The 13946-nt window shown below is 30.3% G+C and overlaps 1 protein-coding gene across 5 annotated transcripts in view; it reads left to right on the forward strand.

Moving 5' to 3' along the window:
* Oseg5 (intraflagellar transport protein Oseg5) overlaps positions 1 to 13946 on the forward strand; it is a 29872-nt gene that overhangs the window by 13739 nt on the left and 2187 nt on the right. The window contains exons 1-12 of one of the 5 annotated variants that reach the window (XM_014426834.3): positions 4 to 158; positions 263 to 423; positions 493 to 603; positions 1772 to 1953; positions 2904 to 2993; positions 3085 to 3222; positions 3396 to 3520; positions 3601 to 3849; positions 4528 to 4691; positions 7244 to 7441; positions 9941 to 10088; positions 13371 to 13542. In XM_014426834.3, the coding sequence (XP_014282320.1) occupies positions 64 to 158; positions 263 to 423; positions 493 to 603; positions 1772 to 1953; positions 2904 to 2993; positions 3085 to 3222; positions 3396 to 3520; positions 3601 to 3849; positions 4528 to 4691; positions 7244 to 7441; positions 9941 to 10088; positions 13371 to 13542 (1833 nt within the window). In that variant the 5' untranslated portion in view covers positions 4 to 63. Of the gene's footprint in view, positions 1 to 3; positions 164 to 262; positions 424 to 492; positions 604 to 1771; positions 1954 to 2903; positions 2994 to 3084; positions 3223 to 3395; positions 3521 to 3600; positions 3850 to 4527; positions 4692 to 7243; positions 7442 to 9940; positions 10089 to 13370; positions 13543 to 13946 lie in introns of those variants that run through there. The other 4 variants (XM_014426835.3, XM_067044632.1, XM_067044633.1 and 1 more) reach the window with 4 other exon arrangements.

Raw genomic sequence — 13946 nt, forward strand, 5'->3', positions numbered from 1 at the left:
GCAACAGAGATGCCAGTTAACTGATGGCATTTAATACATTTTTTTGTTTTCATTTTATTTATCATGCTATTGAAAATAGAATTTCCAAGGTATGCTGAACATTCTGACATAGTTAGTTGTGTTGCATGGAATAATACTGAAGAAGTTCTTTCTTGTGGGTAAGGTGATTTCTGCAGGAAATGATTCATGACAAGTTATTGTTCAGAAATATTTACCTCAAATTCTCAGTTCTGTAAAAAAAAAAAAAATATTGTTTTTGTAGGGATGATCATTTATTAATGAAATGGAACCTTATTACTGGTGATTCCCAAAAAGTTTGTGAACTTCCTAATGAAGTATTTCCCCTGGATTTTCACTCGTTTTCTAGAAATATTGGAGGAAGAAAGCAAACTCAAGAACAGCTTTTAATAACTTCATCTGATGGTATTTTTTCATAAGTGTGTGTTTTTTTATTAGCCTGACTTTCCCCTAATTCTTAAATATGTTTGTTAGGAAGGTTTCATCTTATTGGTAAAAGTGGAAGGATAGAGAAGAGTGTCGATGCTCATAAAGGTGCTGTTTTAGTTGGACAATGGAGTCCAGATGGCTCAAGTCTACTGACGGGTTCGGTTATTCTCATTAGTATTTTTAGCTTGATTATCATTTTATTGTAGAAAAGGTTTCTTAAATGATTTCACCTTTGATTTTTTTGTTTTTTTTGTTTATAATGTTGATAAAATTGTATTGTTTATTTCCTCATATTATCATACATATACTTTTGTTTATTTAGAAAAAAGGTTTTCTTTAAAAATGAATGTAGGAGATTTAGCTTTAAAATAATAATAAGAGAAGTTAATAATTGTATAGTAATAACAATTTTTATTATATTCATTTTACTTTTCTTTTTAAATATGGGTCTATATTTCATGAATGAGATGAGGCTTGACAAGACATTTGATGGTAATTGGTATATATAGTTGTAACAAGGTTCAGCATATTGAATGGATCTGTGCTGTTGTTCTCACCTGAATTAGTTTCATGAAGGTCTTTAAGGTTTGAAAAAAAAAAAATCATCATAGAAATTTTAAATGTTGAGTAAATTTTTAAATGATTGGTTAACTAAATGGATTAGGTTTTGGATTTTTATTGGACACTTAAAAGTAATACAAAGAAGTAGGCCTTTTTTTTTTATGGATTTTAAAGACCTCCATCTTTACAAAGGAATCTTTTCGGTCCCCAAAACACAAGAGTTTTTGCTTTCTCCTCTTCATACTACCGGAAGAGGGGAGAGTTAGGCAATTTTTCACTTGAAAATGGTGTACCTAACATCTTTAAAAAAAATCTTCAAGAGCCAAAGGAATTGAACTCCATATTTATACCAGTATATTCAATATGTATCCATAATTCTACCAAGATATTAAAATGAATATTGTTGTCTGTTAGGCTAAAATCTCTTATAAATCCTAAGACTACAGGAGTCAACTAAAGGTTTCTTGGGGAACGCATCTTCTTATTCTTGCATTATTATTTAGCTCAACTTTTTATCTCACTTATTTCAGTCTGTGATGAAATGTCTATTAGCTTTTTAAAAAGATCTTGGAATGATCATTCTGTATATAGAAATAGTATATTCTAAAAATTTTATCATACTTTTCTCAGAACATTTAATATTTTTATCTTAATTTACTATAAGAATTGTTTCTGATTCAAATCAAAGCTAAATTAAATTGAAATAGTATTTATAATCTAGTGAAATAATTTTGTCTTGATTTAAAGTGATATTATGGTATAGGAGGCGAAGATGGAAACCTTAAAATCTGGTCTAGAAGTGGGATGTTAAGGTCATTAGCAGTACAAGGCACTGGTGTTCCTGTATACAGTGCTTTTTGGGGCTCAGATTCTACACAGGTCTTATATACCCAAGGAAAACATTTAGTAATCAAGCCTTTGACACCAAACTCAAAATCCAACCGGGTATTAATTTTATTTAAAGAACAATTGACATGGTAGCTGGAAAAAGTGTTAAGTTTTGTATTTACAAAACTTAACACTTTTTCCAGCTACCTCATATATATATCATTTGATATATTAATGTATAAAGTTGCCTCTCATTTTTTTAGTAGCTACTATATGTAGAAATTATAATATAACTTTTGTAAGTGATAAAATGGATATGATGGACTCTAAAAATGCAATCTTAGAAAAAAAGGCTATTGATCGTAAATGCCCTTAGTTTTACTATGAAAATTTGTTACATATTTAAAGTTTCAGATTTTACCCAACCATTCATTCTTCTTTTTATAGATTATTCTTTCTTTTTCTGTTAATATCATTTGATGTGTTATTTTTATTTCAAAATCTAGTACCTTACAGAAGTCATGATTATTAATTTTTTTTTATTGCATTTGTAATTTGAATTTATTAAAGTGACTTGAATATAAATTATAAAAATATTTAATTTTATTGAGATGAAAGGGTTCTGTGATTTTTTAAAACTATTTTGAAAGTTCCGTGAACAAAAAATATTTGAAAATCAATGATGTCAATATTTATTATATTATATTGCTGATTTATTGATTTAATCTAGAATTCTATTAGTTTTAACATTAATCTTATCATTACTCGTGATATTATTACTGTTGTTTCTCATAAGTCAAAAAAAATCAAAACTACGATATCTATTATATTTTAAGATAACGAAGAAACTGATGCATTATTCAAAATACCTCTTTTCTCAACCTTCATTTCATAGAATGATTGTATAATTTCTTCTGATCTATAAGATGTCTCTTGAATTATTGATATATATATTTTTTTTAATATTATAAAGATTTACTTTAAATTGATTTCATAGGTTTGATCTGATGTATGAGGTATCACAGTAATAGCTACAATATTCTATTTATTTTTTTTTTTTTTTATAGTGGAAAGCTCACGATGGTTTGATACTTAAAGTTGCCTGGGATCATGTCAATGGTAGGATCATTTCAGGAGGAGAAGATTGTCGTTATAAAGTAAGGGCAAAACATTTTTATTTTTTTAAATATGTTCAGTTACTCTTTCTTTTTTTGATACTTTGATAAGTATGATGGTTCATCCATTTAGGTTTGGGATATGTATGGAACTCCTATATTTTCAAGTTTACTTCATGAACACTCAATAACATCGCTTGCATGGTCGCCTAGTGGTGATTTATTTGCTGTCGGATCATTCAATACAATTCGTCTGTGTGACAAGTCAGGAGTGAGTTAGGATTCATTTTAAGTGATATTTAAACATAGGCTTAATTTTTTTAAAATAACTAAATTTCTTAGGTATACTATGTATTAAATGTAGTACTAATGTTTTCCTTCTATGATTGCTATAGTTTGAGAAATTCTCTTATTAGATTAATACACAATACTGTTATATTTCAGTGGTCACATTGCTTGGAGAAACCTGCCACTGGTAGCCTTTACTGTATTGCATGGTCAACTGACGGAACACAGTTGGCTGCAGGATGTGCTAATCACAAACTTTTGTTGGCACATATAATTGGCCGGTGAATATTTATCAATATTTTTTAATTTATCTTCTTTTTTATTATTGCTTTAGATTTCTTATGATGGCTATATTTTTCAGTAAAGTAGAATGGGGGCAATTTGAGGGCCTAACTACTGGAAGAAAAACTGTGGTTGTTCATGATGTTTTGTCAGATGGAAGCGATGCCTTGGAATTTTCTGAAAGAGTGATACATCTAGCTTTAGCATTTAAACATCTTGTTGTTGTAACTACAACACAAGCGTATATTTACTCAACATCTAACTTCAATACTCCTATTATTATTGATTTGAGAGAAGGATCTGTCTCTAATGTACTTCTTTCAGACAAGTAATTATATTTTCATAGTTTATTATAAATACAGGATATAACGGAAGGATCGATGATGGTGAATTTAACATTCATACCGTTTATTTTGCTTTACCTGTTTTTTTGCCATTATTTCTTTTTTTAAAGTAACAAACCCTGTTGGTTCCATATCCTCAATTACTATTTTAAACTGACCAATCTAAGTTATTTTCTAAATTACTTTTCCCTGTACTAATAAATTACAAAATCAATGTCTCTGATAATGTTATCTATCAGTGTTTGACTTAGTATCTGACCTGAAATTTCAAAAAACAATAGTTTACACATTAATCTCATAAAATAAAACCTTATCATCATTTTTTTTTGTGATTCCCTCTTCCTAAAATTGTAGAGAGTAAGGATACAGTTTGAAAATACTCTGGCAGACAATTGTTTACACCTCATAGATTCAAAGGAGTGGCCCTTGATTGTACTTTTATAATTGTTTTAAGACTCGATCAATTGTTACTGTCAGTTAATCTTATTTTACATCTATAGTTTTTAATATAGATCATTTTATCTAAATGATTTAAATCTTTGATAATTTCTAGATTAGAACTCAAGGTATATACATTTTTTTATTATAAGCTCATTTTAAAATAATTTATATTCTATTTTTTAATTTTCATTTGTAAATAATTTAATGATTTTGAAATTTAGGCATCTAGTGTTGGTTGAACGTACCAGTTTAAGTGTTTACAATTTTGAGGGTAGATTGCTGTCTTCACCCCGCTGGGCTAGCTTAAACACTTCTACTTTAAATCCTTGCCATATAACTCTGGGGCCTGATACCATCGCTGCTAGAGATCAAGCTGACGAAAGATGTGAGTCAAATTATATTTCAATTATTGCAATATAAATTCCTTCAAGATATCAGTGTATTACCATGATCATCTATTTCTGAGAGATCAATATTTGTTAGAACTAATTCAGAGAGAGATCCATATGAAATTTTTTTATGGCATGAAAAAAACATTCACACCTTGATAACAGAAAGGGTTAAGGAGCTATATTGAAGAGAATATAGAGGACTGTACATTTCATGCCATGTGAAGAGTAGTAATTTTTTGTTTTTGTTTTAGGGAAGCTTTGTATTCATACAGGAAATTAAAAAAAATTAAGTCCTTAGAATTGAAAATTTTCTCTCAGATTTACACTTTTGGATTTCAATGAAAAAACTTTTATTATATTAGTCTATTGTCAAATTTGTGGTTTAGAATAATTGAATGAACCATTAATTCAATTTTAATAAATTGTTTAGAGATTTTGGTTTGGTGTCTAGCTGGTCCAATGTAAATTTTATCAGATTCCATCCACTACTTTGACTTAAGTGTGTTTAAGTTAAGTTTTCTCAGCACAGCTTTATTTCTTTCAAAAAGGGCTTGTCCAATTTAGCCCAAATTTGGATGTATGGTGGAGATTAAGAGTTATCATCGTCTTTTTTAAATTTCATCAAATTATATTCATTACTTTCACTTCACATGTGCAAAAGTATTTTTCTTGACACACGGCTCCTCCTGTAAATTTTATTCTCAAACAACAAAAATAAAAATAATGAACTTTATTCTTAACCTTGAAATCAAAATAATTATGTACCTATCTTTCAAATAAAAATGGTGAGGAAGCTCTACCAACCTATTTATTTCGCAGACTTTTTTTTAAAAGTTTTTAATATATCAAGAATTTCATTCTGCCAATGAGTGTGAACATCAATAGTGTATTATAGATATATAGCCTTCTGTAATGTAACTCTAGAATGCTAATTGGCTGGATCTTGGTCATGTTCAATTTTTCAATTATTGCTATGTAATAACAAACACAACTATGTTCTATTTTCAATGGTGAAGAATGGGTAGTAGCTCCTGAATTTTTCATTCCATATAACTACATTTTATTTTAATTGCTTGTTATTTATTCATTTGAAATATACTTTTGAATAAAATCGGAAAGTCTAGGTGTTTAATCACTCTAATCAAGCTTCTAAAAGAGTTTCAAGACAGGCCTAATCCATTTATTCACAAAAAGGTTTTATTATTTTTCACAAGTCCTCAATGCAGTTTATCATGTTGCAAAGCTGTATTGACTAAAACAATTTCATGCCGGGAAAAAAACAGGTTATTATTCATGTTGTTTCCTAAGTCAAATAGGGCTCATTCATATGTGTTTTGGTGGTGTCTCCTGTAAAAGTTTTGAAATAATTGCCTAAAAAAATATTGAATTTATCCATCTGAGATTAATTTTGCAAGATTTGTTTTGGAAAGTTTAAATTTGCTTTAAACCAGTGTTTCTCAGAGTGTGCAACACAGCTCCCCAGTGTGCCATAGTGCTGTCATAAGGGCACCTTGAATTATTTAATTATTAAAAAAAAATTGCAGCTATGGAAAATAAAAATTAATGAAGACTGTATCAGTGATTGTTTTCCCTTGTTGCATCAGTTTGTAACATCCAATGAAATTTATTTGTCTTACAATATAGAATCCATTTTTTTTAATCACATATCAGAGCTTATAAAAAAGTTCAAAAAATACTTTGAAGCTGATAATGATAAATTTACATGGATTCAAGACCCATTTAAAGCCAAGGCTCCATCAGAATTTACTTCTTTTGGAGAAGAATCTCTTCTTGACTTGTCATGCAATAATCTTTCAAAATTCAAATTTGGTAGCATGGGACTTTCTGATTTTTGGATATCAATAAAAGAGGAATATCCACTGCTTAGTGGTGGACTTCCTATTTGTGCGAAGCTGGGTTTTCGGTGTTCATTGTAATAAAAAGTAAATATCGCTTGAAAATTAACGTTGAACAAGATATGAGGGTCACCATATCCAATTTTATTCCAAGATTTGAGAAGTTGTGTAGTGAACATCAAGCCCATCTATTCCATTAATAGTTTTAACAATGTTAATCATCAATGGATGTTCAATAAATTGTTTGTGAATTTAAAATTTGTGTTTAATTTATTTTTCAACTAACATAACCACATGGTGGTTGTCCAGTCTCAATATTGATATTACCGAAACAGTTGAAATTAATTATCCCAAGGAAAATAGTAAGTATCTGTTTTTAATTTTTTGCTGTTAAATGGCTAATCAATTTTAAAAAGGTAAATTTTTCGATTTTTTAAAGTCAAAACTATAGAAAAAATCTGATGTATTATGGGCATAGGAGACAAAAAATCTGATTATTTTGGGAAACGCAAACTGAAAAAGATTGGGAAAATCTGCTTTAAATAATGCAAACATTTATATATGTGAATGATGTGATAAATAAAACTTGACATAAAGTAAATCTGCTATAGTTAATGTCAAATTATTATTTATATTATTTTTCAAAAAATCTTTTTATTAATAAGATTTTTTTTTGTTATGTAAATCAGTAATTCAGGTTTTGGATATAAGTGGAAAAGACATTGGAGGGCCTATCCAACATAATTGTGGCGTCATGGAGGTTGGAATAAGCCAAGGGGGAAAGACATCTATAGATATTCTTCTGGCATTTGTAGACAAAACCAGAGATTTGTTCATATCAACAGTTTATACCAGATCCACTGCTTCCCGGAGAATAGAAAAGCTAGGTATTTATCTTGTTTTAAAGTAAAAGATTGATCACCAATGATATAAGATTATTTCTTGAAAACTTTCATAATAAATAAAATATTGCATTGGGAATATACGAGCCAAAATATTAGAAAAGAGATTTTGATTTTAAAGATTTGTAATACACTCAGTTACCGAGATATGACAGGGTTCTGTTACTCCACTTTCAACGTTTGTCGAAACAGTTGTGAGTGGAAAAATAGATTTAATGCTAAATTATTTATATTCAAATATTTTATTTGTTTGGTAAATGTACCTGTACATATAATAGTTACATAATATGTTCTATTAAGATATAAAATTTATTAATTTTCTTCATTAGTTACTTGGTGCTGACAGATCACATCATCCAGATTTTTAAAAAAATCATCTTGCTTTACCCCAGGAGTGTGCAAATTATGATTAAAAAAAAATTAGTTATTAATTTTTTCACTCATAAGCCCTGATGGTCTTGAGTTAAGGTGTTCATAGTTCGCAAATCTGACTGTATTATATAGTAATGGGTGATTTTGAATGTTGAGATTGGATTAAATAAATAGTAAAATAATAGCTTTTCTTTTCTCTCAAATTCAAGAAAATTGTACGAGAATTGAAAAAATCAAAAACTGAAAAAGAAACACTTTCACAAATTTTCTAATAAAGTATGTTTATACTGTAATTATTCTCAAATTCAAAAAAATCATACTAGAATTGAAACAATCCAAAACTAACGACGATGCTGTAATTATTCTGCCCTCTCCCTCTCTTTAGCCTGAGGTCTCTTTTTATGTAGAAACTTTAGGGGTAGTTATTAGCCAAGAATTCAACATTTCAACAAAAGATAACAAAGCCATAATGCAATCAGGAAAGGTCGTGTGTTCTCTGCTTTCGAGTCGGATGTTTTTCTTTTTTCTCCTTTAGTTATCCATGAAATTCTTTAATATTTTGTATTTATCCATTGTTTATTATTGCTAACAATTAAAACTGTTATATTTTTTTCAAATATATTGTAATATGCTCTTTTTGAGTAAATAGTATATTTTGATGTACAAAGGGTTTTTGATGATGTGTTTTATTTTATGTATCATTTTAATATTGTTCATTTGTTTTGTTTATCCAAAAAGCAAGCTAACCAATTTTCATTGTCTATAATAACTTCGTGATTCAAAACAAAACCAAGATGGGGGTACGTATTCTTCAGTCAACAAGTCTGTTGTGTCAAGGCCATGTTGAGCAGATTCAAATATCATAAAAACTATTTTAACTCTTCCCCACATAATTGAAAATACAGTAAATTAAAGGAAAAATAGAAATCAAGAAATAGTGCTAAAGAATAATATTCAAAAAGGAAATCATTTGCAAAAATCACTAACTGTTGTGCAATAATCGATGTTTACATGGAACATGGAGGCAGGTTTTAGTTTTTAAAGGGCATTCGTGGTTTGGGCGCGCAGGTGAAAGGATGTCTCCAGGATGAGGAGGTCCTCATGAATTTCTGTCCAGCAAGAGTAGGAAGCCATTTTGGACGATAGGACAAAACATTAGAAAAAAGAAGATTGTGAACTTGGTTAGTTCTGTTATACCTAAAAATATATACATGATAGATATTAATTTAATTAAGTTAATAGTAAAAGTGTTTGTTTTTCTGATTGCCTAGAAATCCGCCCTGAGATTAAGAGTCTTTTATATTATATAATTAAAAATAAAATTATATTATCCATTAAGTAGTAAAGTTCTTAATTTGAACCCAAATTATCTTTTATATTTGAAAAAAGTTTAAAAAAACTATCAAAATTCTTTTTATTTTATTTAAAAAAATACAAATTATTACAATATATAATACTATTTATACAAGAATAAGATCTAGCTGACATTAAAGACTATTTGTAGTTCAATGTACAGTGTATAATTGTACATTGACATGGCGAGTTTAATCAAAATCGTTTTTGAGAAAATCAAAAAAAATAGAAAAATTTATTCTATTACATTAAAATTATGGATAAAAAAAATTTATATCATATTTAGCTGATGGTCATGATCTCCTAATTGTCTGTTTGAAAAGTTAGATAAGTAAGGCTACCACGGAGGGCGGAAGTAGAGGGTTTCATGCCGTTTTTCAATTTCAGGCCCTTTTTAAATATTTCTCAATTAAACTATCTTAAAGTTTCCTCTTCCCGTTTTAAGCAAATATTTCAAAAGTGATAAAAATATTTGTTATGTGAAAAAAATATTTGTTCTTCTGTTAGTTAATTTTAATAAAGAATTAATAGTTTTTTCTTAGATTTACTTTCCTAAGTTGTCATGCATTATGCAAGGACAAATATTTCAATAAACATTTTTTCTATAATATCTTGTAATAATTCTCATTTACTGAGGTTTACTTACATTTATGACTCTTGTTGCACTATCGCGTGTAGTTTATATGTTATAATTAATTCAGTAAATATTATATTTTATAGTGCTCAGTTTTTGAAACATATCTTTTTGTTTTAATTCAGGAAGTATTGTTCAATCATTTAAATGGAATTCTGCCTTGAACATAATAGCAGCAATGCAAGATTCCTCTCTCATCCTCTGGTATCTTCCGTACATATTGTTTGTTGACAAACGAATGACTAAGAAAACGGCTGTTATCAAGGATGCAAGGTGATATTGTAATTCAGTCTGTCGATAACTAAATCTTGAGTTGTAAACATTATTTATAGATTTCCTGATAAAGAATCCTGTTTACACAAGATGTCAATTTTTGTGATATTATTAGAGCCAAAATGAGTTCAACTGAAATGTCCTAATTATCAATATAAGGGATTCGTATGTAGAAAATGTCTTTATAATTTCAAGTTGTTAATTTTTTCATTTCACACCTAACTGTAATTAGTTTCTATAATTATTTTTATGTAATTTAAAGAATTGAAATGGGTCGAACCTCCTATTTCTAGTTTTTAATTAGCATAATTAACTGCCTTTAAAAAAAAAGACACTCTTTTAAAAAATTATTTATACAATTTTGTATGTAAGAATGTTAATGAAAGAAGTACAATTTGATAAACTATATACTGTTGTTGTTAATACAGAGGAGGAATTAAAATAAAATAATATATATATTGGGTTGTAAAATAAGTTCCTAGCGTTTTTAAATATTTCAATTTAATCCTCTCTTTGTTTACAAAATCATGTTTGCATATTTTAAAAAAGGATTAGTTAAGGTGTTTTTATGCATCAGTTTCAACCAAGATTCCTTATCTTTAAGTTGTATTTCGCTTGCTCAAAATGGAAGAGAAAAAAGTTCATTTTTGTCATTTAATGATTTTTTATTTCCAAAAAAGAAAATCTGCTGCAAAATTTGCAGTGTGTGTGGCGATGATGCCTTAGGAGAAAGCACTGTCCGTAAGTGGTTTGCTTGGTTCAGAACCAGAAATTTTCACCTACAAGACACAAAGCGCTCGGTTCATCCTTCGACTGTTGTTGATGACCAAATTCAAGCATTGGTCACAGACAACCCTTACCCCACGACACAGAATATCACAGAAATGCTTAACATATCTCATGCAAGTGTCTCAAATCTTTTGGGGGCTGCGGGATATGTTTCTCAAAGTGATATATGGGTTCCTAACAATTTGACGGAAAAGAATTTATTGGAACACATATCCATTAGCGATTCCCTCCTGAAATGCAATGTTAATAACCCATTTTCAAAGAGGTTGATAACTGGGGATGATAAGTGGGTGCTGTACAATAATATTGTGAGGAAAAAGTTCTGGGGAAAATGAATTGACCTGCCGTTAACGATTCCAAAAGCAGGATTAGAAAGGTGTCCTTTATTTTGAGCTTCTCACGCCCAACCAGACCATTAATTCTGCAGTATATGTACCCAGTTGGAACAACTAAAGGCAGTGGTTGAGCAAAACCATCCAGCATTGGTTAATTGCAAAGGCATAGTTTTCCATCATGCTAACACCCGTTCTCATGTGTCTTTGCAGTCCGGCAGAAATTATTGGAGTTTGGCTGGAATGTGATCCCCCAGTTACCCTATTCACCAGACTTTGCCCCAACAGATTTTAACTTATTTCGCACCCTTCAAAACTCTCTTAATGGGAAACACTTTAATTCGCTTGAGGACTGCAAAATGCACATAGAGGAGTTCATTGCGCAAAAATCAAAATCAAAAAAACTTATTTTACAACCTGATATATATGATGGTGGTTTGAAATGTTCTCAGAATCACTGCTAGATGTCAGTGCTAGAGCAACGACGTTCCTGTGCAATAATCACACATCCTTTGTGAGTGAACATGTGGCGTGAGTGGTAGTGATGACGCTTAGTTGTTGTTTTATTCACAGTGGTTTGTAACTAAGGAAAAAACTGAGATTTGAGCAGTGATTAAGTACTTTGTAAAGAAAGGTATGAAAGAAAAGGAAATTCATGCTGACTTTCAGAACACATTGAGGGACTCTGCTCCTTTATATTCAACTGTTGCCAAGTGGACCAGCAAGTTTAAATTTGGTCGGGAGAGCTTAGATGATGATCCACGTAGTGGACGGCCAAAAAGTACTACGAATCCAGAATTTATCGCAAAAGTGCATAAAAAGATCATGGAGGATCATCGACTGAAAGTGCATGAGATTGCTGAAGCTATAGGGATGTCATCTGAACGGGTATATCACATTTTAACTGAAGAATTGGGAATGAAAAAATTTAACACACCGGATTGGGAATGTCCGAACAAAATCTGACTTGTTTACAGCGCAACCAACAAGATTTTTTGCACCGGTTTGTGACTACAGATGAAACTTGGGTCCACTACTATACCTCAGAGACAAAACAGCAGTCAAAGCAGGGGAAACATGCTGAGTCACCACCACCGAAGAAAGCAAAGGCAGTACATTCTGCTTATAGATTATCTTCCTACTGGCCAAACAATTAGGGGGCAATAGTACACAAACCTCCTAGACCAAGTACAGGAAGAGATATGCGAAGAAAGGGCTGGTTTGGCTAGGAAAAAAGTCATCTTTCATCAGGACAACGCCCGCCCGCACACAAGTGGTATTGCCATGGCATAATTTCATGAACTGAGGTATGAATTTTTGCCACATCCACCTTAATCACCTGATTTGGCACCATCAGACTTTCATATCTTCCCCAAGCTGAAAATTTTCCTAGGTGGACAGGGATTTCCTACAACAGAAAGACTGACAGCTGAATTGGAGAGGTATTTTGCAGGCATGGAGGAATCTCATTTTCGAGATGGGATCAAGGTATTGGAACATTACTGGACTAAATGCATTAGTCTACAGGGAGACTATGTTGAAAATAAAAGCAGTTCCACCGAGGTAAGACTCTTCTTTCTAGTACATTCCGAGACCTTTTCAATCCACCCTCGTATATGTTCATCTCAAAATATTGGTGCTCCAAAAGAATAATGACACAACAATACAAATTTTGTGAAATCGACTTTATTGTGTTAGTGGCTTCAAAAATGCATTTACTTGATATTTTTTTAATTCAATATAATTGTAATTACAAAATTCTTCCTGTGGCTAATTTCAAAGTACAATTATTTTGTTTTACAAATGTTAGTTAATGCATTTTGAGCCTACCAACACAATAAAGTCAATTTACTAAATTTTACAATCATTTACATACAGTATTCTTCCATAGCAGTGATATTAAATGATCCTAGGTGTGCATGCTACTCTTAGCTCTTACAGAAATTGTATTAACCTTCTCAATAAATTATTGAGATGGTTAATACAACTCTCCTTTTTCTAAATTTGTTTTCTTTCTCGTTAAGAATTGATTTGACTAATTTAAATCCCCATAAAAAATTGATCCATGTTTTATTCAAACAATCATTCTTTATTTTGAATTTTTTATTTAAGACAAATTTTATACAATTATTTCAATTTTTCAAGTTTATTTTATAACCAGTGAATTTGGACATCGGCCTCGACTTATCAGTTTTGTTGATAATTACATCGGGATTCAAAGATCTGATGGGGCCATAATTAATAGTGGTATATCACCTTACATTGGTCTTCTCCATGGATATGCTTCTACAAACGCCTGGAAGGAAGCGCTCCGTCTGTGTAGAATGGTTCAGGTGAATACTTAAATTGCCATTTTTTAAATAAACATTATATAAACTTCACCTGATTCACTAATTTTCAATTATTGTTTGTCCTTTGAACAAATTCTTAATTTTATTTATTTGTGAGCCACCTACGTGAAATTACTACATCTTATTGATGAAAAGTTGAAATATATAGTAGCTTCAATAAAGATTTATTTTGTATAAATACTATATATTGTTTATAAAGACCTCCAAGGGACCAAGCATATTTGGTCTCAGATCGTTGATATAACTAATCATAGTTCATATTCATAAACTATGAACATACCTGGTAATCCTAAAAATCCATACCATGGCAAAAAATCAGGTTCATTCACTGCATCACTACTCTGATGATTATTGATTCATTTCATCATCCCAATTAACTTTTATGT

Source organism: Halyomorpha halys, unplaced genomic scaffold (genome assembly GCF_000696795.3).
Source record: "Halyomorpha halys isolate HHAL.00 unplaced genomic scaffold, Hhal_1.1 Scaffold596.1, whole genome shotgun sequence".
Classification (NCBI taxonomy): domain Eukaryota; kingdom Metazoa; phylum Arthropoda; class Insecta; order Hemiptera; family Pentatomidae; genus Halyomorpha; species Halyomorpha halys.